The sequence below is a fragment of the Emydura macquarii genome, unplaced genomic scaffold (genome assembly GCF_026122565.2).
Source record: "Emydura macquarii macquarii isolate MOO-44397 ecotype Brisbane River unplaced genomic scaffold, CSIRO-AGI_Emac_v2 contig_3287, whole genome shotgun sequence".
NCBI lineage: Eukaryota > Metazoa > Chordata > Testudines > Chelidae > Emydura > Emydura macquarii.
The window spans coordinates 1,919,327-1,942,614 of record NW_027133424.1 but is presented as its reverse complement, the minus strand read 5'-3'; the positions used below and the strand labels follow the sequence as shown (position 1 = coordinate 1,942,614).

The 23,288-nt window shown below is 50.4% G+C and overlaps 1 protein-coding gene across 4 annotated transcripts in view; it reads right to left on the bottom strand.

The window, feature by feature from the left end:
• Positions 1–23,288, bottom strand: part of ABL2 (ABL proto-oncogene 2, non-receptor tyrosine kinase) — an 84,179-nt gene that overhangs the window by 8,306 nt on the left and 52,585 nt on the right. For all 4 annotated transcript variants that reach the window (XM_067532467.1, XM_067532470.1, XM_067532469.1 and 1 more), the window contains exons 3-8: positions 22,296–22,591; positions 21,348–21,620; positions 12,450–12,534; positions 8,224–8,401; positions 5,081–5,265; positions 4,621–4,773 (exon numbers count right to left, since the gene is read on the bottom strand). In XM_067532467.1, the coding sequence (XP_067388568.1) occupies positions 4,621–4,773; positions 5,081–5,265; positions 8,224–8,401; positions 12,450–12,534; positions 21,348–21,620; positions 22,296–22,591 (1,170 nt within the window). The remainder of the gene's footprint in view (positions 1–4,620; positions 4,774–5,080; positions 5,266–8,223; positions 8,402–12,449; positions 12,535–21,347; positions 21,621–22,295; positions 22,592–23,288) is intronic.

Here is a 23,288-nt window from a genome sequence, read left to right as displayed (position 1 = left end):
ATGAGTGACCCACATGATCGCTGCCTCAAATGCCTGGGAGAGCAGCATCAGTGGGATAAGTGCAAGATTTGTAAAGCCTTCAAGTCGAGGACTCAAAAGGAGCACGATATTCGGCTGAAGGCTATTTTGATGGAGGCGGCACTCCGACCGGCCTCCAAACCGCCACGTTTCACCTCAGCACCGAGCGTCTCCTCAGTGCGGAGCGCTCCACCAGCACTGGAGTCTACCCAACGCCACCTATCTCCGGTGCCCAAGAAGAAACAGCACCAGGGCACGGAGCGCCCAGGCTCCCCTGCATCTCCACTCAGGAAGCCTCCCCCAACTCCTGGGGGTGGGGGAGTGCCCCTGCAAGGACCGTCAACACCGGAGGCGTTCCACGTGGTACAGGCTACTGACCATGCCCACGCCTCTGTTCCCCCCTCGGCCGAGGGTGCAGGGACCAGTGTCCCGGGGCAAACCCGCGCTGGGTGCCTCCGGTGGATGGTCGAGATCCCCGTCAGGGGCAAGGTCTCCTACCAGATGGCCAGAGAGGGTAGAGTGCGACGGTTCCCCTCGCAGCTCCGATTCTGAGTCATCGAGCTCCTCCTTCACGCGGCACCGAGGACGGACCCTGGCACCGGACACATCACGCTCAAGGCACCACCGCTCCAAATCCGCCTCGCGCAGTTCCCTCACCCCGGCACTGAGCCCTTCACCACCACAGCACCGGTCCTGATCTCCGGCGCGGAGCCCAACGCGGAGCCTGTACCGAAAGACCCAGCCACCTCGACCCGATCGCGGTCCTCGGAGTTGGGCTCGGCCCCAAGACGCCATGGACGGCACCGTTCCGCTCCCCGAGGGGAAAGCAGCACCGGAAGTCCTTGGTGCCGAGACAGAGGATCTCCTCGTCCAGCTCATCGGGACACGCGTCCTCCCGTCGGCACTGCTCGAGGCGGCACCGACGCTCCTCTATCTTGTCGGGGTCATCGAGAGGCTGGTCCCCGACGAAGAGGAGCAAAAGCTGCAGGCATCATCAACATTGGTCCAGCGGCTCCAGGTCCCGCAAGGGCTCCGGCAGTGGCCTTATTGGGACCCATGGGCAGCACAGATGGGACAGGGAACTTTCGGTTCCATCCTCAGTGGCACAGCCAGTGCCCCCTCCCCACCAAGCCAGCAGGCTAAAGGCCATTCCTCGAAGGAGGAATCAGACCCTGAGGAGGGACTCTGTGTAGGGCCCCCTCAACAATCCTCCTCCTCTTCCCCTGATGAGGCGGCCGCCAGAGACCACAGGGTGCCCCTCCCAGATTTCAGGGCCCACCAGGAACTCCTTAAACAGGTGGCCAATAATTTGAACTTTGAACTCAAGGAGCTCTCGGAGGAGGATCCTCTCTTTGGGGTTATTGGGTCAGCGGGACCATCAAGGGTGGCCCTACCCGTGCATGAGAGGATCCTTAAGCTGGCCACGGCCCTATGGCAAACCCCTGCCTCGGCTGCCCCTACTTCTAAGGGTGCCAAGAAAAAATATGATAGTTCCAACAGAGGGGTTTGAGTTTTTCTATACCCACCCAGCCCCGGGGACTCTGGTGGTTGATGCGGCCAATCAGAGAGACAGGCAGGGTGGCCCGGGCACCATGCCTCAAAACAAGGACAACAAAAAATTTGACTTGTTTGGCCATAAGGTTTACTCTACCGGGGCCTTACAACTCAGGATCATGAACCACCAGACCCTCCTAGGATGGTACAATCTGAACCTTTGGAACTCTATGCGGCGGTTCACAGAGGGGTTGCCCCAGGACCAGGCAGCGGATTTTGCCACAGTCCTGGACGAAGGCGTCACTGTGGCAGGGGCAGCATTACAAACTGCCAGTGACGCTGCAGACACCGCCAGCAGAGCCATGGCCTCTGCGATAGCCATGAGGCGGTGTTCGTGGCTGCAGTCCTCCAGGCTGTCCCAAGAGGTGCAGCAGGCCTGTTCCCGGAGAAGACTGACGAGAAACTGCATGCTCTGAAGGACTCATGAACTATGCTCTGGTCCTTGGGACTATACACCCCCCAGGCCTTGAGGTGTCAGTCTCGGCTACAGCGCCAACACCAGGCACAGCCACCCCGTAGGCCATAATCTAAACCCTCTCAGCCCCGTGGGGGCCGAGACAGGAGCAGGAAGTTCGGACAACACGACTGCTCCGGCTCGTCCGCAGCCTCCCAGCAAGGCCCCTCTAAGGGGGCTAACAACAAAAAGCACCGACCTGAGCACCCAGGGGCTGTGGTCAGAGGAGGAGGAGAACCTCCACATCAATGTACGCGAGCTCCAGGCAGTCTTGTTGGCCTGCAAGGTGTTCCTCAGATTCCTGAGGGGCAGGATGGTTCAGGTCCTGACAGACAACACAGTGGCCATGTTCTCTATGTACAGGCAGGGGGGAGCACACTCCTCAGCCCTTTGCCAGGAGGCCATTCAACTCTAGGACTTCACAGTGAGGCATGACTTTCATTTATCTGCCTCTCACCTCCCGGGGGTAAGGAACAACGATGTGGACCACCTCAGCAACTCATTTCTACCCTGCCATGACTGGTCACTGCACCTGGAGGTGGTGACTTTTCTCTTCCGCAAGTGGGGTGTTCCCCAACTGGACCTGTTCGCATCCTCCTGGAACAGGAAGTGCCTGAGGTTTTGCTTCTTCCGGGGTCACGAGCTGGGCTCCATCTCCGACGCGTTCCTCATAGACTGGAAAGGGACCCTCATGTACACCTTTCCTCCCATTCCGCTCCTGCCCAAGGTCCTCTTGAAAATCAAGAGGGACAGAGCAGACATAATACTCACCGCCCCAGCCTGGCCGAGAGAGCATTGGTTTAGTATGCTGCTGGACCTGTCGATCACTCCACCGTGGAGCTCCCGAGGCTTTACGACCTGCTCTCCCAGGACCAGGGTCACCTGCTGCACCTGGACCTGGACTCCCTCCACCTGATGGCCTGGAGGCTCTGTGGCTGACGGAGGGGGAGAGAGCCTGCTCAGTGCTGGTCCAACAGATTCTGCTGGGCAGCAGAAAACCTTTCATTCAGGTCGTGTACCAGGCCAAGTGGAGACGGTTTACCTGCTGGGCAGAGTCCCGGGGCATCCCGTCGAGCTGCTCGCCTATACAGGCGATCCTGGAGTATCTGCTCCACCTGAAACTCCAGGGGCTGGAGCTGGCCTCCCTGCGGGTCCACCTGGCGGCTATCTCAGCCTTCCACCAGCCACTAGAAGAGAGGTCCTTATTTTCCCACCCCATGTCAGTCAGGTTCCTCAAGGGGGTGGAAAGGCTTTACTCGCAGGTCCATGACCCGGTGCCTCCCTGGGCCCTAAACCTGGTCCTCTCCAGATTAACGGGGCCCACCTTCGAGCCCATGGCTACATGCCCGCTGCTCGTCCTGTCTTGGAAGGTAGCCTTCCTGGTGGCCATTACCTTGGCTAGGAGGGTTTCCGAGATAAGAGCTTTAACCTCGGAGCCCCGCTACACCGTATTTTATAAGGACAAGGTGCGGTTGAGACCCCATCCGGCCTTCCTGCCTAAGGTGGAATCCCAGTTCCACTATAATCAGGATATCTTCCTCCCCGTGTTTTTTCCAAAACCGCACGAGTTGGAGGAGGAACGGAAATGGCACTCGCTGGACTTGAGATGAGCCCTGGCCCACTACATCGAGAGGACACGGCCGTTCCGGAAGTCGACGCAGCTGTTCATGGCAGTGGTGGACCGGATGAAGGGCTCACCTGTCTCCACCCAGCACATCTCCACGTGGATCACCGCCTGCATCAAGTGCTGCTATAAGCAGACAAATGTACTGTTTCTGGGGGCTGTTTCAGCGGACTCAACCAGAGCCCAGGCCTCATCGGTGGCCTTCCTGGAGAGAGTGCCCCCGCAGGACATCTGCAAAGCAGCTACCTGCTCATTGATGCACACCTTCACGTCCCACTACGCCATCGTGCAGCAGGCGAAAGAGGATGCGGGATTCGGCAGAGCCATGCTGATGAGAGCAGCTCACCGGTAACTCCTACCTACCTCCAAGGTATGGCTTTTTAATCATCTCTATGGGAATGGATATGAGCAATCACTCGAAGTAGAAAACAGGGTTACTTACCAGTAACTGTTGTTCTTCGAGAGGTGTTGCTCATATCCATTCCACACCCACCCTCCGTCCCCACTGTCGGAGTCGGCAGAAAGAAGGGACTGAGGGCCCATAGGGTCAGCGGTGCCTCATGTACCGCGATATGAGCACGGTACTCCAGGGGGTGCCTAAGCCAACCCTACGGGGTCTGCTAAGGGGAAAAACGTTCCGGGAACCAGTGCACGGTGGCATGCACTCACCTATATTGGAATGGATATGAGCAACATATCTGGAATAACAACAGTTACTGGTAAGTAAGCCTGTTTTTCCTGAAGTGGATACTTGCACATTCAGATACTGGCTTAAGAGCATCACACAGTCATTTCACATGGAAAAACAAAAACTCATCAAATGGAGAAAGTTTTTAAAAACACTACCACCACCAGCTGGATTTGGAGTGACAAGCTAGAAGCAAAAGGCTCCATAACCTATTAGATCCCCTCCACCTCCACAAGACACTTCTGTTTTGCCTCCAGATTGAAAGTGGAAGGAAATACTCACATGCCCTCATCAGTTCATAAACCTTTGGAGGACATCCCTCAGGTTGTTCCATCCGATATCCCTTCTCCAGCAAATCATATACCTGTGAGAGGTCAATACCTGGGTATGGTGACATCCCGTAGGTGGCAATTTCCCATAATAGCACCCCAAAGGCTGCAAAAAGAGGAAAAATAGGCCATGATTATAAATCTCTCTCTTCTCTTCCATTGTCTGAATGCTACTGCTGTTTGCACTATAACATAAAGCAGTCTCTTCTTCGAAGGTGTTTTCAGGACAGTCCGTGGCGGAAGGTGGAGATTTGCACACTAGAAATATTGCTGCATTTTGCTGTAGTGACCTAGCCTGGTATCAGAGCACATCCTCCTCATCCCTCTGACAGCGAACTAAGGAAGGCAAGGTACCTACTACCTGGGCTGGCACAGAAGAGGGCTTTGAACATTGGGAGTTCTTTTCTTCTTACCCCACACATCTGATTTAATAGAGAAGGTGTTATAGGCCAGGCTCTCAGGGGCTGTCCACTTGATAGGAAACTTGGCTCCAGCATGAGCTGTGTAGGTATCTCCAGTCATCAATCGACTTAAGCCGAAGTCAGCCACCTTCACCACGTGGTTTTCTCCTACCAAGCAGTTTCGAGCTGCTAGGTCCCTGTGAGAGTGAGAAGAGAAGCTGTGGTGTGAACCTCTTAACTCTTCATCTCAATACTTGTGTGGTACCTGCATTGAATTAATTTCTCTTTCCACACAAACTCCTGGGCCACATGCACTATTTATTTTTAACAAGAATTCTACATTTTGCAGTTGGTGTAAGATGTATTTATTACATCATACATAGGGGGATAAGACTTTATCACAGAGCTCACGGGCTGATGGTAGGGATCCCATGGCTGAGAGCCCCGGCCAGCGGTGGTGACCCCGCCCTGCTGCTGTCGGTAGGGGCAGGCGGCAGGGATCCCGTAGCTCCAAACCTCTGGCAGGTGGGGTTGGCAGCAGGGACCCAGTGGCAGGTGGACCCCACAGCCCTAAGCCACTACAGAGGAATCCCTGAGCCCCAAGCCAGTGTAGGCGGTGGCCCCGCAGCTCCAAGCCACAGGCAGTGGGAAGAATCTTGGCACTCTGGGATCCTTCCCCTGCTCCTGGTGGCTCTGAGCTCCAGGATTCCTCTACGGCTGGCGGTGGCTCTGAACTCTGGGGTCCCGTCACCTGTGGCAGCTGATGGCTAGAGTCCCCGAGCTCCCAGTTGCTGCGGTTGGTGGAGGAACCCTGCTGCCTCTAGCCATGGTGGGCAGTGGGGGGACGCAGTCAGCCACTGTGGTGGTGGAGGAACCCCGCAGCTCCCAGAGGCTGCGGGGGACCCCAGGCTGGACCCCTTCCAGCTGCTGTGCCCACCCAGCTCCCAGCTGCACCTCCTCCCCCTCGGGCAGCTCCCAGCTGCCGTCCTGTTATTTTTAGTAAAAGTCAGACAGGTCATGGCTTCTGTGAATTTTTGTGTCTTGCCCGTGACCTGTCAGAGACTTTTACTAGAAATAACCGTGACAATCTTAACCTTAATCATACAGCACTATGACAGAGTTGTCTGCCATTGAGGGTAGCAGCACCTAGTGGCCAGCTGCCTACTCCACCACCTGGCCCTTTAAGGGCTTGGGAAGGTCCAGTAGATATATACAGAGATCTAAAGGTCCTGCAAATGAATGGTGCTTGGGGAAGGAATCCGGACACTGTACCTACAACGGCCTGAAACCTTGCAGAGAAGATGGGGCAAGGCTTCCCTCTCACCCATCCAACTGGAATGGAGTTGGGAAAAGGAACAGCATAAAGGCTGCCTCCTTCCTGCCAGCAGACAAGCACTGGACAGGAGAAGGCTGGCTGGCCGGCTGGACCCCCCAGAGTGGAAGCTAATGAGGAAGGGAACTGGCAAAAGCCTTGCAGCTGATTTTAAGTCCCAACCCCACTCCAGGAAAAGTACTGGGGAGGGAACTCCTGCTTGAAGGAGGGTAGGACTGGCTAACCTGAGCCAAAGAGTCCTGAGGCATTATCCTAACTCCAGAGACAGAGCCAAGGAGGAAATTCCTGCTCAGAGGAGGGAAAGACTGACTAGTCCTAGGTAAGAGATAAAGGAGTTACTTGTCACAGTGTAGCTGCTGTGAGCACCTTCCAGGGGCTACCACTGTAGCTGCCAAAGAAGTGAAGAATCCACAGACCTGAGAAAATATTTTGACAAGCTAGGCAAAAGGTAGGAGCAGTCCTAGGAACGTGGCGGAGGGATTGAAGGAACAGTCCTTGGCCACAACGCAGAGGAGAGGGTAGACCTGTGTTCCTCTACCCTTCCCCAGACGAGGGAAGTCCTGGGCATCAGAAGGAAAAGAGGCCAAGTATCACAGCCTCCAGATGGAAGTTGAGGTCTGGGCTGAAAAGCCACTAGACTTCGGAATTTTCTATTTGGGACTTTTCTATTAACCATGGAGGGGTAGGCCCCATACAATGACAGACTGTTGTGGCACCAGAATAACTACAGGGGTTGCTAAATTGAAAAACACCCTGCAACACTGCACTCAGGCATGGGAAGGTGCTCTGGAGGTGAGCAGCATGATGACAAGCACCCAAAAGCATGCAAGGCATCGCACAATACAAGCCATAGACTCTGTCCCAGAGAGTCTGCAATATAATTTATAAAGGGATAAAATAAAAGGGTAACAAAATAGGGAGGTGAGGGCAAAGGACAGGGTCAAAGCCCTAGAATTATGTTCTTATTCAAAGGCACTGATTATTTTAAATAAAAAAAGTATCTAATATATATGCACTTCTTACCATGAAGAAGGAGCCCTGAGGTTGATGCTGAGGGCCTCCAGTATCAATTATTCACTCTGATCCTCACCAGGATGAGTGGGAGCAAATGTATTTTGCCTAACCCTTCTGCTGAGCTGTCATTATGCCCTACATCTCAAAAAGGACAGAGTATTTTTAAAGTGAATTTAGCAACTGAAACCACACTGAAAGAGGACGGTCTCTCTCCACAGAACAGGCAAAGACAATATAAGTTTCCATGGAGAAATGATGAGACAGTTCAGTATCCATTTTTGGCCTCCATTAAGACTGCCATTAACAGCAGCAATTGTGATGATGGAACATGTCTATTGGGAATGGGATGAAATCAGCTCATGACACTCTGGCCCTTTCATTACTGAACCAGACCAAATTCAAACAGGTGATTCTGGCTCCCCATTTCCTTCAAATCTTCTTCCAGTGCAAAGTCTTGTTAACTGTCAACTCTTGTGGCTGCCTGGCAATTACAAATGAGATTGTAAATCTACTCCAAAAAGGCCTGGGAGAAGGTGCGTGTAAGCAAATCACAAGGAGGCAGAACGTGAAGGTAAGTGTAAAGGGCACAGATGGCAGCATATTACAGAGTACTCAAACCTCCACTAAGAATACACAACTCTCCATGGTGTTGTCTGGTTCAAAATAGTTTGTTAGGTGACCTCACTTACAATCCCACGTCCAAGCCCATGAAAACTGCAAAAGGTGTCATTCTTAATAATAGGGCAACATCCCATCCCCTTTCACTGCCATGTGGGTCTGTGACACACCATGGTGGCATGTCACTCACCTGTGGATGAAGTTCTTCTTTTCCAAGTACTCCATAGCAGAGGAGATCTGAGTGGCCATATAGAGCAGCACAACAGCGCTCACCTCCTCCCGGTTGCATTCACGTAGATAGTCCAGCAGGTTCCCATATGGCATATATTCCGTTACAATGTAAAAGGGGGGCTCCAGGGTGCATACACCTGGCCGTGAGAGGAAGGAAGAGTCAACATTTAAGTAATTCTTATCTCAGCCCTGGTTTACCAATATTCTTGAAGGATCTGAAATCCATTTATTGCATTTTCTACCAGAGTAATGTACTCTTATCCTGTTCATTGTTCTGAAAGTTGAATCTCTTTTATTTTCCCGGAACTCCTTCAGTGTGACCTAGCACAAAGAGAGATACATGAGGCAAAATGCACATTCAGTGCCATCTACATATGGGGTATTAGCACCAAAGTGCTAATAATCCAATGGATTATGCATAAGGAAGCAGTCTCAGTGCGATCAAAGGGTGCAGAGTGGAAGAGATGGTTTTGAACCCCAAGAATTTGATCTTTTTCTCATCCTCAAACTCAAGAGGGCCAATACAGAATTCCCACTAGAGCCGGTCATTACAAGGTAAGAGTCAGCTGGGTGAGTCTACAAGTTGGAGTGTCATTTAAATATTGTGAAGGAGTCCTATGTGTGATAGCTTGGTAAACTATTAACAACATGGGGTCTGCTTGCAGGTCAGGACTCATTCACACACATTCCTTTGATGACTTGCACATTTATTGTAGCTGTATGCTAAGCATGTATTGATGGTGGAGGGAAACATGATATTAATGTCAATTCTTCATAGAATAGAATCATAGACTATTAGAGTTGGAAGGGACCTCAGGAGGTCATCTAGTCCAACCCCCTGCCCAAAGCAGGACTAACCTCAGCTAAATCATCCCAGCCAGGGCTTTGTCAAGTCGCAGCTTAAAAACCTCTAAAGACAGCGATTTCACCATCTCCCTAAATAACCCATTCCAGTGCTTCACCACCATCCTAGGGAAAAATGTTTTCCTAATATCCAACCTAGATCTCCCCCACTGCAACTTGAGACCATTGCTCCTTGTTCTGTCATCTGCCACCATTGAGAACAGCCTAGCTCCACCCTCCCTGGAACCCCCCTTTCAGGTAATTAAAGGCTGCTATCAAATCTCCCCTCATTCTTCTCTTCTGCAGACTAAACAAGCCTAGTTCCCTCAGCCTCTCCTCATAAGTCTTGTGCTCCAGCCCCCGAATCATTTTGTTGCCGTCCACTGGACTCTCTCCAACTTGTCTACATCCTTTTTGTAGTGGGGGGCCCAAAACTGGACACAATACTCCAGATGCGGCCTCACCAATGCCGAATAGAGGGGAATAATCACTTCCCTCGATCTGCTGGTAATGTTCCTACTAATGCAGCCCAATATGCTATTAGCCTTCTTGGCAACCAGAGCACACTACTGACTCATATCCAGCTTCTTATCCACTGTAACTCCCAGGTACTTTTCTGCAGAACTGCTGCCTAGTCCATTGGTCCCTAGTGTGTAGCTGTGTGTCCCTTTTGTGGCTAATCATTCTGACTGTCTCACACTGAGAAACAGCATACTCCTACATGATGTGTAAGAAGAGGTTCTCCAAAAGCACTGATGTATATTCTTGAACACAAGTCCCTTTACGTTGTACTCTGCTCCAGCTATCAGGCAGGGCTGGGCAGAGGCATCTTCTATATCTATTTGATAATCGGTGAAGAGTGATTGAGATTACTGGAGTTCTTCACATTCCCAACATTATTTCCTTTACCCTACTCTTAGCTGACAGCTTTACTCACAAAAGTAGTGACAGTCCAGGTGCGGCAGCAGATGGAATTATACATTATTGAAGATGTGGGGTCTAATGTCAATGGAGAATCTTTGCACATACAGAATTAATGCTATGCTGACTATGCAGCAATCACCATACCATGTGCATGCCAGTGGGAGAACGGGTATGGCCAAATTGCAAAGCCTGCATATTTTTCTCACCCATGTGTTGCTTGAATATGGGCTTGTCTCTTTATTTTGAAGTTATCTAATTTTTGTATTTTAACCAGAGGACAACACAGTAATATATATTTATATTTTTGGTGATATGCATACTAGTCCTTTCCCACAGCAGTAGAGATTTGATTGCTTTGTATTATTAGTTATGGATACATTTAATCTATTCAGTGGGACTTTTTCAATAAATGTCTTTCTGTTCATATAAGAAACAATGCAAAGATTATGAATAACATTGTCTTGTGCGAATGAGATTTTATCACATTTGCTTTTAGATATAACACCTTCTCCCTCAGTTCAGTGATAACTGTGTTACTTTAACTATCCTTGTATTTTTGGCTATTGCACTAATAAAAAAAAAAGCTCAGTTCAGGTAAGTAAAATGTTGTACGGCTGATTTAACAAACCAAAGGAGAAGTCTGTTCATTCACAGGGTTATGGTCAAGGTGTAATTTGACTGGATGCTAAAGATGCAGCGTTGTGTAGAGTGTATGCACGAGAGAGTGAGTGAGCGTTCTATCCGAAGACTCCAAGCTGGAAATGTATGTTGCCAAACATATCTTGCATGGCTCAAGCACTTGGACTTCAGTCTAGTGCCCCACAAATACACTGTCATGCTGTATGATTGAAGATGACCATTTATATCATCACTGCTACCATTGTTGCACAGTTGTACCAACTTTGATACAAAGTATATTATCATGTAAAGAGACTATGCAGAATTTACAATCTGTCAAGTATAGTCCTCATTAAATCCCTGTATCATCTTTGTATCTGAAATTATGAATATTGGCTATGTATTTGTGTTTTTCTTGGGGTGACACCAACAAAGTTTACATCCAGTCTTGCCAGCCCATTGTGAATGATCTATACGAGCTTGATGGGTCGTTAAGAAGAATAAACTCTCCAGATAGCTCTTCCTAAGGGGACACAGACAGCAAGGAGCCAATGGCCACCTCTGTGATTCAAATGTGTGGACATGTGACCATGGACTCCATCTTTGTCAATAACTTTCTATACACAAGAGCTAGAGACTTTGTTTGGGTCAGTAAATTTCCATGCACGTGGCCGAGGATATAAAAGACACCTGAGACATCTCAATTTTGCCTCTTTTCCTGCTCCAATTCTCTGGACTGTGAATTTACAACTAAAAGGAGCATTTTGAACAATGGACTGAGGACTTTCCAATTGTTAGGAAGTTACCAGAGAGGCTTTTGCAAACCAGGAGACTATTCCATCACTGCTGCAAACCTGTGCTAAGAACTTTTGCAACATGCATTTGTATGTATATGATCTTTTAACCATTTATAAATCTATTCTCTTTTTTTATTAATAAATCTGTAGTTAGTTTTCTAAGGATTGGCTGACAGCGTGATAGTTGGGTAAGATATGAGATATATATTGATCTGGGAGTAAATGTCTGATCCTTTGGTATTGATAGAACCTCAGATATGGTGAGTTGGGTTTTCACTAAGCTCTTTCAATATATTAGACCAATTTGTCTGGATGGGAAACAAGAGCTGGAAAGCCTAAAGGGGACTGTGTTTGGCTTCTCGTTAACCAGCATGGTGCTACAGAAGCGCTTTTGTTACTGATTTGGTTAATCTAATTGTAGTATAAACCACCAATTTTGGGGGGGGCATCTGCCCTGTTCCTTAGATCTCCCCCTGAGCGTGGCATTTCTGGTACATCCTAGGCAACGATCACATACACATACCACAAAGGTGAGGAAACCATAAACCCAGGGAGGCCTAAGTGTGGTCCTTAGGTCAAATGCAACTCAGAGTACCACAGCATAATCCCCTGCTGTCCAAATAGAGGTGCCAGTCATAGAAGTGACAGGTCTGAGTATGCAGTTTGATCCAAGCACCCTGGCAGCACTGCCTGCTGGACTCCCCGTCTATAGAGGTCACAGCTCTCTATTAATGTATTTGATTAAAATTTGGGGTGTCCCTTGGCTCCTGGAAAGTTGTCAAAATGGCTTTCAATTAGGCAAAGTTTGAATGCCACTGCCACAAGTGTATACTTTGCAGCATCCGGTTAACTTAAACCCAGACTAGACCCAGATTTTGCAAGAATAATGCATACTGAAGCAGGTCAGTGACATGAAAACTGTCACTGTTTTTATACAAAGATACAGTTTCAATAGAAACCAAGGTGGTAAGCACAGAACGAGAGATCAAGCTCCTTCACTCACCTAATAATTGCACCAGATTTGGATGCTTGATTTCCTTCATCACAGCAGCTTCTTTCAAGAACTCCTCCACCTCCATGGTATCTTCCTGGAAAAATGGGACAAAGGTAAAAAGGCAAATCCCTCTTAATGACTAAGACTTGTTTTAGCACTGCATTGTTCCGACACAGAACTTGGAGATTAATTCTTTTGCATCTATTTCTCATTTCTGGTTTCATTAATGCACTAGTGTTTGCAAAAAAACATCTCCATTTCTTTCCCACCCTCTATCCAGGTGACACAACTGACCAGTGTAAGTGCTGGTATTCAGGATTTGAACAAAATAAAATCAAAGGGTCCATAACCTCTGACCCAGCTGACCAGACACCTACAGAATGATTAAGCAACTTCATCAGCCTAGTGATTGATCTACACTGACACTATGGAGTTTTAAGCTCAATTTGTGATTTCTTGCTCCTTAGTCCATCAGGTCTAAAAAGGCTAGGGGTCTCAAGTCTCTGGAAGACAAGAAGGCCAAAGGTCAATGATTAGTAATCCCTCTGATTGATTAAGGAGTAGTTTTGACAGGTTATACAAGGGAATCCTATCAAAGCATCCTCACCTGAAAGGACAACAGCTAAAATTGTAGCCCATAGAGTTAGATATGGCATTTTATTTTACTTAGCAGTAATACAAGGAACCTACAGGCCTGCATCCTGTAAGATACTAGCTTAAGCAGTAAGCATGTTGCTTAAATTAGCGTAAGGTTTTGAGGCCTATGACCTTTGGCATAGAAAAATGGGCTAACAGTTACCTTGAGTTTTGAGGAACTGGGAATAGCATGCTTAAGGGGGGGAGGTAACCAGGTAACCAAGGAACACTGAATTGCTACTAAGTTTGGATATTTTACAATAGACCATTGCAGAAGCTTAACCAGGCACTTGCCTTGGCAATGAATTGGCATATATGGTAATAAGTTAAAATTAATAGACAAACTTGTAGGAAAAAAGGTACTTATCGAGTGAGAAAGTTAAATAAGGACAAGTGAAGCTGGGCACTCATATTTATGACAGGTCCTTTGCCCTATAATAGAGCAGACCACCATGTAAGGAGTGTGTGTGTGTCTTGTCATTGTCAGTTGATCTGGACCATCGGACTCATTTGGCATGTCAAGGACAAAGCAGTTTTTTGTCTTTCATTGCCAGATCTCCAAAGAAATGTAAGGGTATGTATGCAAGGAATGGTACAAGAGATAACAGTAGTACAAAGTTAATGTTATCTTTGTATGTGGTGTGGAGCTTTGGTTTCATTACTATTAATGGTGCTAATAAAAATGGCGAAAGCTTGCTTGTCCGTCCCTCAATGTAAATGCCTTCATTGTGTGCACCAGGGTTCCCAACAGATACCGAGCTCAATAACCTTGATTCTCTTCTGCATGGTCCTGAATTTTACAATCCCCCATCTTAATTTTAAATTAGTGTTAATTGGAGGTCAATGACCATCAATAACACTAAAGAATCAGACTGCACAATATCTGAACTTCAATGAAGAGTGTGTTGGAGGGAAGGAGGGTTTTGAAGTTTCCCAAAGGCGGGAGAGAGGGGTGGAGAAGAAGTTTTCCTTACCCCTTGTTCTCTGAGAAGTCTCCATAACCCATTTTATTCTTTCAGGTGGCTGTTCCAATAGCACTACCTTGGACACTCAGTCTCCACAGCAAATAGATTTGACTAGGGAATTCTAACTGCTTTTAAGCCACACCAGGCTTAAAGTTTGTTGTTGCTAACCTTTCTTCTCTCTGAGTGATTGCTCATATCCACTCCAATATAGGTATGTGCGCGCCCCGTGCAGATTCCCGGAACTTTTTTCCCTTCGCAAGCCCTGTAGGGTCAGCTCAGGCGCCCCCCGGAGTGCCACACTCATGCCGCGGTACATAGGGCGCCGCCGATCCTGCGGGCCCTCAGTTCCTTCTTTCTGCCTGTGACGGTTGCTGGAACGTCTGCCTCTTGCATATCGCAAGTAGCCTTCCTTAGCATTCTAGTGCGTTTCTTTGTTAGTTGATTATTGATAGTTTACAAGTCAATAGTAGATAAGTTAAAGTAGATAGTGCCCTTAGGGGCTACATTAGAGCCATGCCTAGCTCCACCAGCTTCAAAGCCTGCACCGTGTGTGCAAAAGTCTTAGAATCACAGAATATTAGAGTTGGAAGGGACCTCAGGAGATCATCTAGTCCAACCCGCTGCTCAAAGCAGGACTAACCTCAGCTATATCATCCCAGCCAGGGCTTTGTCAAGCCTCAGCTTAAAAACCTCTAAAGAAGGAGATTCCACCACCTCCCTAGGTAACCCATTCCAGTACTTCACCACCCTCCTAGTGAAAAACTTTTTCCTAATGTCCAACCTAGACCTCCCCAACTGCAACTTGAGACCGTTGCTCCTTGTTCTGTCATCTGCCACCACCGAGAACAGCCTCGCCCCATCCTCCCTGGAACCCCCTTTCAGGTAGTTAAAGGCTGCTATCAAATCTCCCCTCATTCTTCTCTTCTGTAGATTAAACAAGCCTAGTTCCCTCAGCCTCTCCTCATAACTCCTGTGCTCCAGCCCCCTAATCATTTTTGTTGCCCTCCGCTGTACTCTCTCCAATTTGTCTACATCCTTTTTGTAATGGGGGGCCCAAAACTGGACACAATACTCTAAATGCAGCCTTACCAATGCCGAATAGAGGGGAATAATCACTTCCCGCGAGCTGCTGGCAATGTTCTTCCTAATGCAGCCCAAAATGGTATTAGCCTTCTTGACAACCAGGGCACACTGCTGACTCATATCCAGCTTTTTATCCACTGTTACCCCCAGGTCCTTTTCTGCAGAACTGCTGCCTAGCTTGTCAGTCCCCAGTCTATAGCTGTGCATGGGATTTTTCCTTCCTAAGTGGAGGACTCTGCACTTTTCTTTGTTGAACCTCATTAGATTTCTTTTAGCTCAATCCTCCAGTTTGTTTAGGTCACTCTGTATCCTATCCCTACCTTCCAGGGTATCTACCACTCCCCCCAGCTTAGTGTCATCTGCAAACTTGCTGAGGGTGCAATCTACCCCATCCTCCAGATCATTAATGAAGATGTTGAACAAAACTGGCCCCAGGACCGACCCCTGGGGCACTCCGCTTACCAGCTAGACATGGAGCCATTGATCACTACTCATTAAGCCTTATGCTCTAGCCAGTTCTCTATCCATTTTATAGTCCATTCACCCAACCCACACTTCTTTAACTTGCTGATAAGAATATTGTGAGAGACAGTATCAAAAGCTTTGCTAAAGTCAAGGTATATCACATCTACCGCCTTCCCTACATCCACAGAGCCAGTCACCTCATCATAGAAAGCAATCAGGTTGGTCAGGCATGACTTTCCCTTGGTGAATCCGTGTTGACTGTTCCTGATCACTTTCCTCTCTCCCAAGTGCCTTAAAATGGATTCCTTAAGGACCTGCTCCATGATTTTTCCAGGGACTGAAGTGAGGCTGCCCGGTCTGTAGTTCCCTGGATCCTCTTTCCCCCTTTTTTGAAGATGGGCACTATATTTGCTTTTAGCTAGTCCTCAGGGACCTCCCCCTGTTGCCACGAGCTTTCAAAGATAATAGCCAATGGCTCTGAAATCAGATCAGCCAACTCCCTCAGCACCCTCGGGTGCATTGCATCCGGCCCCATGGACTTGTGTATGTCCAATCCTTCTAAATAGTCTTGGACCTGTTCCTTCAGCACTGCGGGATGTTCGCCTCCTTCCCATTCCATGCCACCCAGTGAAGCAGTCTGGGAGCTGATCTTGTCTGTGAAGACAGAGGCAAAAAAGGCATTGAGTACCTCAGCTTTCTCCACATCCTCTGTCACTAGGTTGCCTCCCTCATTCTCTAAGGGGCCCACACTTTCTTCCTCTTGTTGTTCCACAGTCTTCCCTGTGAGTGATCCTCACGATCGCTGCCTCCGATGCCTCAGAGAGCAGCACAGAAGAGAAAAATGTAAAATCTACAAGGCCTTCAAGCCGCACATCCAAAAAGAGTGGGATGCCCGGCCGAAGGCTATCCTGATGGAGTCCACGCTTCACCTGGACTCCGAGCCATCGCAATAGCCGGCGGCACCGAGCGTCTCCTCGGTGCGGAATGCTCTGATGGCACCGGCACCAAAGTCTGTGGTGCTGAAGAAAAAGAAGCAGCCTGAGGCCGCACACATGGACTCCTCCCTGCGACCGATACAGCAGGGAGCAACACAGGAGATGCCCCAGCCATGTGCCCTGGAGGTTACTCCAGCACCGGCATCTCCTCGCTGGGAGCCTCCCCCGACTCCTGGGGGTGGGGGGGAGTGCCCCTGCAAGGGCCGTCGACGCCGGAAGCTTTCGCAGTGGCATGCGCCCTCATGGGCCTGCCCACGCCTCCATTCCCCCCTCCCCCCCGGCCGAGGGTTCCGGGACCGGCGTCTCGGGGTAAACCCGCTCTGGGTTGCCCTGGTGGGTGGAGGAGACAGGAGTCAAGGTCTCCCCCGAGACGGTCGAGGAGGATCAAGAGTGTGGGCTTCCCTCCCAGCTCCGACTCGGAGTCATCGAGCTCCTTGACACCGCGGCACCAAGGGCAGTCAAGAGGCAAACGCGCGAGGCAACGCCGTTCCAGTTCCGCCTCGCGCAGGGGTCGTAGCTCCGGCACCTCGATACGGAGCCTCCCTCGGCACTGATCCCTAACCCCGGTGCACAGCCCGGAACAGTCCACGCCTCCAACATGGGTGACTGTGCCCAGCACTGCAGAATGCTCTGGCACCGCCTGCCCCAGCACCGCGGAATCCATCGCACTCTTGCTCGGCTTCACAGAGACATAGGCGTCATCGCTCCCAATCCCGAGGTGGGAAGCGTTGCCGCAAGAGGTCGAGGCACAGGAGGAGATCCACATCCAGCTCCTCCAGCAGCTCGTCCCCCCAACGGCACCGGAGACGTTGGCACCGGCGCTCCTCATCATCGTCTTGGGGCCGCTCACCACCCTGGGGCCGCAAACATCGGTCCAGCGGCTCCGGATCTCAAGCACGCCAGCCAGACACACTGCAGGCACCGGCGTGGACCCAAGGCCCCTGGCAGTGGCCATACTGGGAACCGTGGGGTACCCAGATGGGCCAGGGCACCACATCCATCCACTCTTCGGTGGCCCAGCCAGCACCCCCACCTCCGGGTCAACCGGACCAGGGTCATCCCTCTGAGGAGGGTTCAGACCCTGAGGAGGGTCCCTCCACGGGGCCCCTCCCACGGTCATCCTCCTCCTCCCCAGATGAGGCGGCAGCCAGGGACCATAAGGCCGCCCCTCTTTGACTTCCGGGCCCAACAGGACCTGCTAAAGCAAGTGGCGGGAAATCTGAACATGGACCTTAAAGAAATGTCTGAGAAGGAGGACCCCCTCTTTGGGTCATCTGGGTTGGCAGGGCCATCACGCGTTGCCCTGCCGGTGCACGAGAGGGTCATGAAGCTTGCAAAGGCCCTCTGGCAGACCCCCTCTTCTGTGGCCCCCACCTCCAAGGCTGCGGAAAGGAAGTACTATGTCCCTAAGGAAGGATTTGACTTCCTATACACTCACCCTGCCCCAGGGACACTGGTTGTGGACGCTGTCAACCAGCACGACTGGCAGGGCAGCCAGGGCAACACCCCTAAAGATAAAAGACAGCAAAAAGCTGGACCTCTTTGGCCGTAAGGTATACTCCACCGCGGCACTGCAGCTACGCGTCGCTAACCACCAGGCGCTCCTAGGGAGGTATCACCTCAACCTGTGGTCCTCGCTGCAGAGGTTCCAGTCGGTGTTGCCACCAGACCAGGCCGCGGACTTTGCCACTGTGAGCCAGGAAGGAGACGCAGTGGCAAACGCGGCATTACAATCAGCCAGTGATGCGGCGAATGCCGCCAGCAGGGTGATGGCTTTGACCATCGTCATGCGCCACTGCTCCTGGCTGCAGTCCTCAGGCTTATCCCAGGAAGTCCAGCAAGCCATACAGGACCTCCCGTTCGATGGGGCTGGGCTCTTCTCAGATAAAACAGATGAGAAGCTCCATGCCCTGAAAGACTTGCAAGCCACCCTGAGGTCCCTAGGGCTCTACATCCCGCTGGCCGCGAGATGCCAATCTCAACCTCAGGCCCAGAGGCAGCCACCGCCTCCACCCAGGCCAGTCCCCACACCTGCTCAACCCAGGAGGGGTCAGGATCGTTACCGGGCGCCCAATCGCCGTGACTGCCCAGAGTCCTCGGCGGGTCCCCAACAATGCCCAAGCAAGGGCAACAACGGAAATAAAAGGTTTTGATGGTGCGCACGAGGGTGGCACTCCTTCCTTGCCCCTGGATCTCTCCTGGCCCTTTGCCCACAGGCTCCGGCCATACTATGCCAAGTGGGAAACCATCACCATGGACCGCTGGGTCCTCGGCGTAGTCCTCAGGGGTTATGCCCTCCAGCTCACGGCCTTCTCCCCCCCTCCCCCCACCCCCCCCGGATTCCTCCCTACCCCTCTCACGAGCAACTCCTCATATAGGAGGTCAACTCCCTCCTCCTGCTCGGAGCTGTGGAAGAGGTTCCTCCACAGGAAAGGGGAAGGGGATTTTACTCATGATACTTCCTCATCCCCAAGGCCAAGGGGGCCTGAGGCCCATATTAGACCTCCATCATCTGAACAGGTTCATCAGATGCATCAGGTTTCACATGGTTTCCCTAGCCTCCATCATTCCCACTCTAGATCCAGGGGACTGGTATGCTGCCCTCGACCTCAAAGATGCGTATTTCCATGTTACTATCTTCCCCCGTCACAGAAGGTTCCTCAGGTTCATGGTAGCTGGCTGCCACTACTAATTCTCGGCCCTGCCCTTTGGCCTCGTCAGCCCCCAGGATCTTTACAAAGTGTATGGCGGTGGTGGCGGCCCATCTCCGCCGCAAGGGGGTCCAGATCTTCCCATACCTGGACGACTGGCTGATCCAGGGCAGGTTCAGGGCCCACGTGAGGAACAGCCTAGCACTCACCTGCGCGACATGCACCAGACTGGGGCTGCTCATCAACGAGCAGAAGTCTACACTCACCCCGGTGCAGCGCATAGAGTTCATAGGCGCCACGCTGGATGACACCCAGGCCAGAGCCTTCCTCCCACAGCCTCGATTCGAGACCATGGCCACCATAATCGCCGATTTACACAGGTCCCCCACGACGACAGCCAGGTACTGCCTTCAGCTGTTGGGACATATGGCGGCATGCACGTATGTGGTGAGGCTGGCTCGCCTCAAGCTCAGGCCTCTCCAAGGGTGGTTGGCCTCGGTGTATGTACCAGCCAGACGTTCACTAAACAGGGTGGTCACGGTTCCCACCCAGGTACTGTCCTCCCTGGACTGGTAGAGGAACCGGGAGGAGGTTCTGAGGGGTGTCCCCTTCAGAGACTTGGCTCCTTCAGTGACTCTCATAACAGATGCCTCAGACGTGGGATGGGGGACCCACATCAGCAAAGACTTGAGCACCCAGGGGCTCTGGTCACCGGACGAAAGAGCCCTCCATATCAATGTCAGGGAGCTCAGGGCAGTCCGCTTGACCTGCAAGGTCTTCCTCAGATTCCTGAAGAGCAGGATGGTTCAGGTCCCCATGGACAATACGGTGCCCATGTTCTATATGAACAGGCAGGTCCGTGACCCGGTGCCTCCCTGGAATTTGAACCTGGTCCTCGCCATGTTGACAGGACCCCCCTTTGAGCCCATGGCTACATGCCCGCTGCTCATCCTCTCTCGGAAGGTAGCCTTCCTGGTGGCCATTACATCAGCTAGGAGGGTCTCCGAGCTAAGAGCACTGACCTTGGAGCCCCGCTACACAGTCTTCTACAAAGATACGGTCTGACTGAGGCCCCACCCGGCGTTCCTGCCCAAGGTGGTGTCTCAGTTTCACTATAACCAGAATATCTTCCTCCCCGTGTTCTTTCCTAAACCACACGGTTCGGAGGAGGAGCGGAGATGGCACTCGCTGGACCTCAGATGAGCCTTGGCCTTCTACATCAAGCGGACCAGGCCGTTCCGGAAATCAATGCAGCTGTTCAAGGCAGTGGCAGACCGGATGAAAGGCTCACCTGTCTCCACCCAGCGCATCTCCACTTGGATCACCACTTGTATTAAAACATGCTACGAGCGGGCGAAGGTGCCGCTTCCAGGACCTGTGACAGCGCACTCAACCAGAGCTCAGGCCTCCTCCGCGGCCTTCCTGGAACGAGTGCCCCTGCAGGACATCTGCAGAGCAGCGACCTGGTCGTCGGTCCACACCTTTATGTCCCACTACGCCATCGTGCAGCAGGAGAGAGAGGATGGAGGCTTAGGCAGGGCTGTGCTGATGAGAGCAGCTCATCGTTGACTCCCACCCACCTCCAAGGTATGGCTATTTAATCACCTATATTGGAATGGATATGAGCAATCACTCAGAGAGAGAAAACAAGGTTACTTACCAGTAACTGTTGTTCTTCGAGATGTGTTGCTCATATCCATTCCACACCCAACCTCTGTCCCTACTGTCAGAGTCGGCAGAAAGAAGGGACTGAGGGCCTGCAGGGTTGGCGGCGCCCTATGTCCGCGGCATGAGTGCGGCACTCCAGGGGGCGCCTGAGCTGACTCTATGGGGCTTGCTAAGGGGAAAAAGTTCCGGGAATCTGTGCATAGGGCACGCACACACCTATATTGGAATGGATATGAGCAACACATCTCGAAGAACAACAGTTATTGGTAAGTAATCTTGTTTTCCTGCAGGCTACTGTATAGTCAGCATAGGAGTTAGGGTTTTCCCACTCCATTTCCTGATGTTTGGTATTAGCAGGTGGCAAGCATTCCCCATTGCACTCTTCTGGTGGCTAAACACACACTGCTAGTGAAACAGTGAGTACACAGCAGTCTTAAAACCCACCTTTAGTGTTTTCACAGCAACGGTGAGATTGTATTTCTTCCAGACACCAACGTACACTTCACCATACTGCCCTCCCCCAAGTTTGTGCTTCATGGTGATATCCGTTCGTTCCATCTCCCATTTATCATGGATAGGGGATACTCCATAGACTGTGGGCTTATTGCACTTGGGTGCTGGGTAATGCAAAGTTGTCACCAGTCCATCTGCCACTGTAGAATGATGGTGAACTAGCTCTGCTAATGTGTTGAAGCGGCTTTCGGCTGTCACATACACCTGAGGAGAAAGGATCAAGAATATATTTAACTCTGTAGATATCGGAAAGATATGGAATAATGGAAGACAGGACAGTAAAAACATTAAAAAAAATTCAGAGTTAAATTTGCTCTGTTTGATAAGGAAACAGAACAGTGCAATACATAGAGTTTACATCTGCAGTAAAAGGCAGCTAAAGTTTAATAAGGTTGGGAAAGTACAGCCACTAGAGTGACCTGCTTGTCTGATGACTTCCCCCATCACGCGTTCCATAAATTTAAAACCAAAATTATTGTGAAGTGCAGTCTCCATCCTCTTTAAAACCAGTGGAATCTCCCCCAGACATGACACATCACCAGCTGGTTGTGCCAAAGACAAATAACTGTTTAACAAAGCCTTGCTTATTCTCTCACACATACGCACTGTTCCTGCCAAGGCCAATTAAAATAGACCTGTAACCACATCAAATCACCACTGTTCTGCTCTCTAGTCACCCACTCGACAAGGACAATTAACAGCATTCTCAGGATTTCTTCCAAACTGTTATTTCAGGGACTAGGGGAAACAGCATGGACAGATGTTCCCTCCTTATTAATAAACCAATATACTTTTTTTCACCCTTCACTTGTACAAGACAAGGTAATCAAGACATCCCCTATTTTCTTTTCCCATTGTGTCCCCTAGAGAGGGTCTTACCTTTCCATCGGCGGTGGTATTGATCCTGTAGTGGTAAACGCGGCCCTCGTACCTGAGGGAGATGGACAGCTGCCCTGGGCTGCTCTCACTTTCACGAACCAGGAAGCTGCCATTGATGAGGCTGCTCAGCAGATATTCTGCTGCACTGCGTGACACTGGCCCATGATACCAGGAATGCTTCTCCAGGCTGTTCACTGGTGTGATGTAGTTGCTTGGCACCCATCCCTGCCCATTCTTAGAACAGACCTCACTCCATTCACCATTCTGGTTATAACCCAGGACTCGTAGCTTCTCACCTGAGGATGGGGACAAAATTAGAGGGAAAAAAAACAAGTTAAAATCAGGTCCGTCTTCTTCTAGTACACATACTACTAGCTAACTAAGCCAGCCTTTGCGGCTAGAGAATTCAAATCTTCGGCAAAGACCCTTTAATACAACCATCCCAAGATGTGCCATATAATTTTTGAAGTAGACAAAAAGTAAAATTCAGAAAGTGAACACAGATGAGCTTTCACCCTAGCTTTAGAAGCTGAGGGAGAATAGTTTTGACAACCTCCAAATTTGAGGAGCAGAAGAGCTAAAAGACTATTCCCCAATTACTCCAGTTTTGGATATTCAGCTAAAACGAATATGCAACTAAATTTCCACATATGCCAACCAGTTCCAACGCTTCCTCTGGTGTAGATTTCTGGAGCAGGGAGCTGATTCTTTCCTAGGAGACTGAGAACTTAAAATCAACCTCTTTTACAATGGTTGTACAGTAGGATACGTTTTTCTAGCATCCATTGACTGTAGAGCTAAGAAACCTCCAAGCTGATATTTTTCTGGTGTATTTAAAAACGCCCTTGATTTCCATTGCATTGAGGCAGCAGGACAGTGAAGTTTGTATATGGGTGATAATGTAAGTAGTAAAGTTGAAAAGTGTCATTACAGAAAAATAAAAGGCCTACCTATATTACCAGTAGGACCATGAGATTCTAGATCGCAGTACTA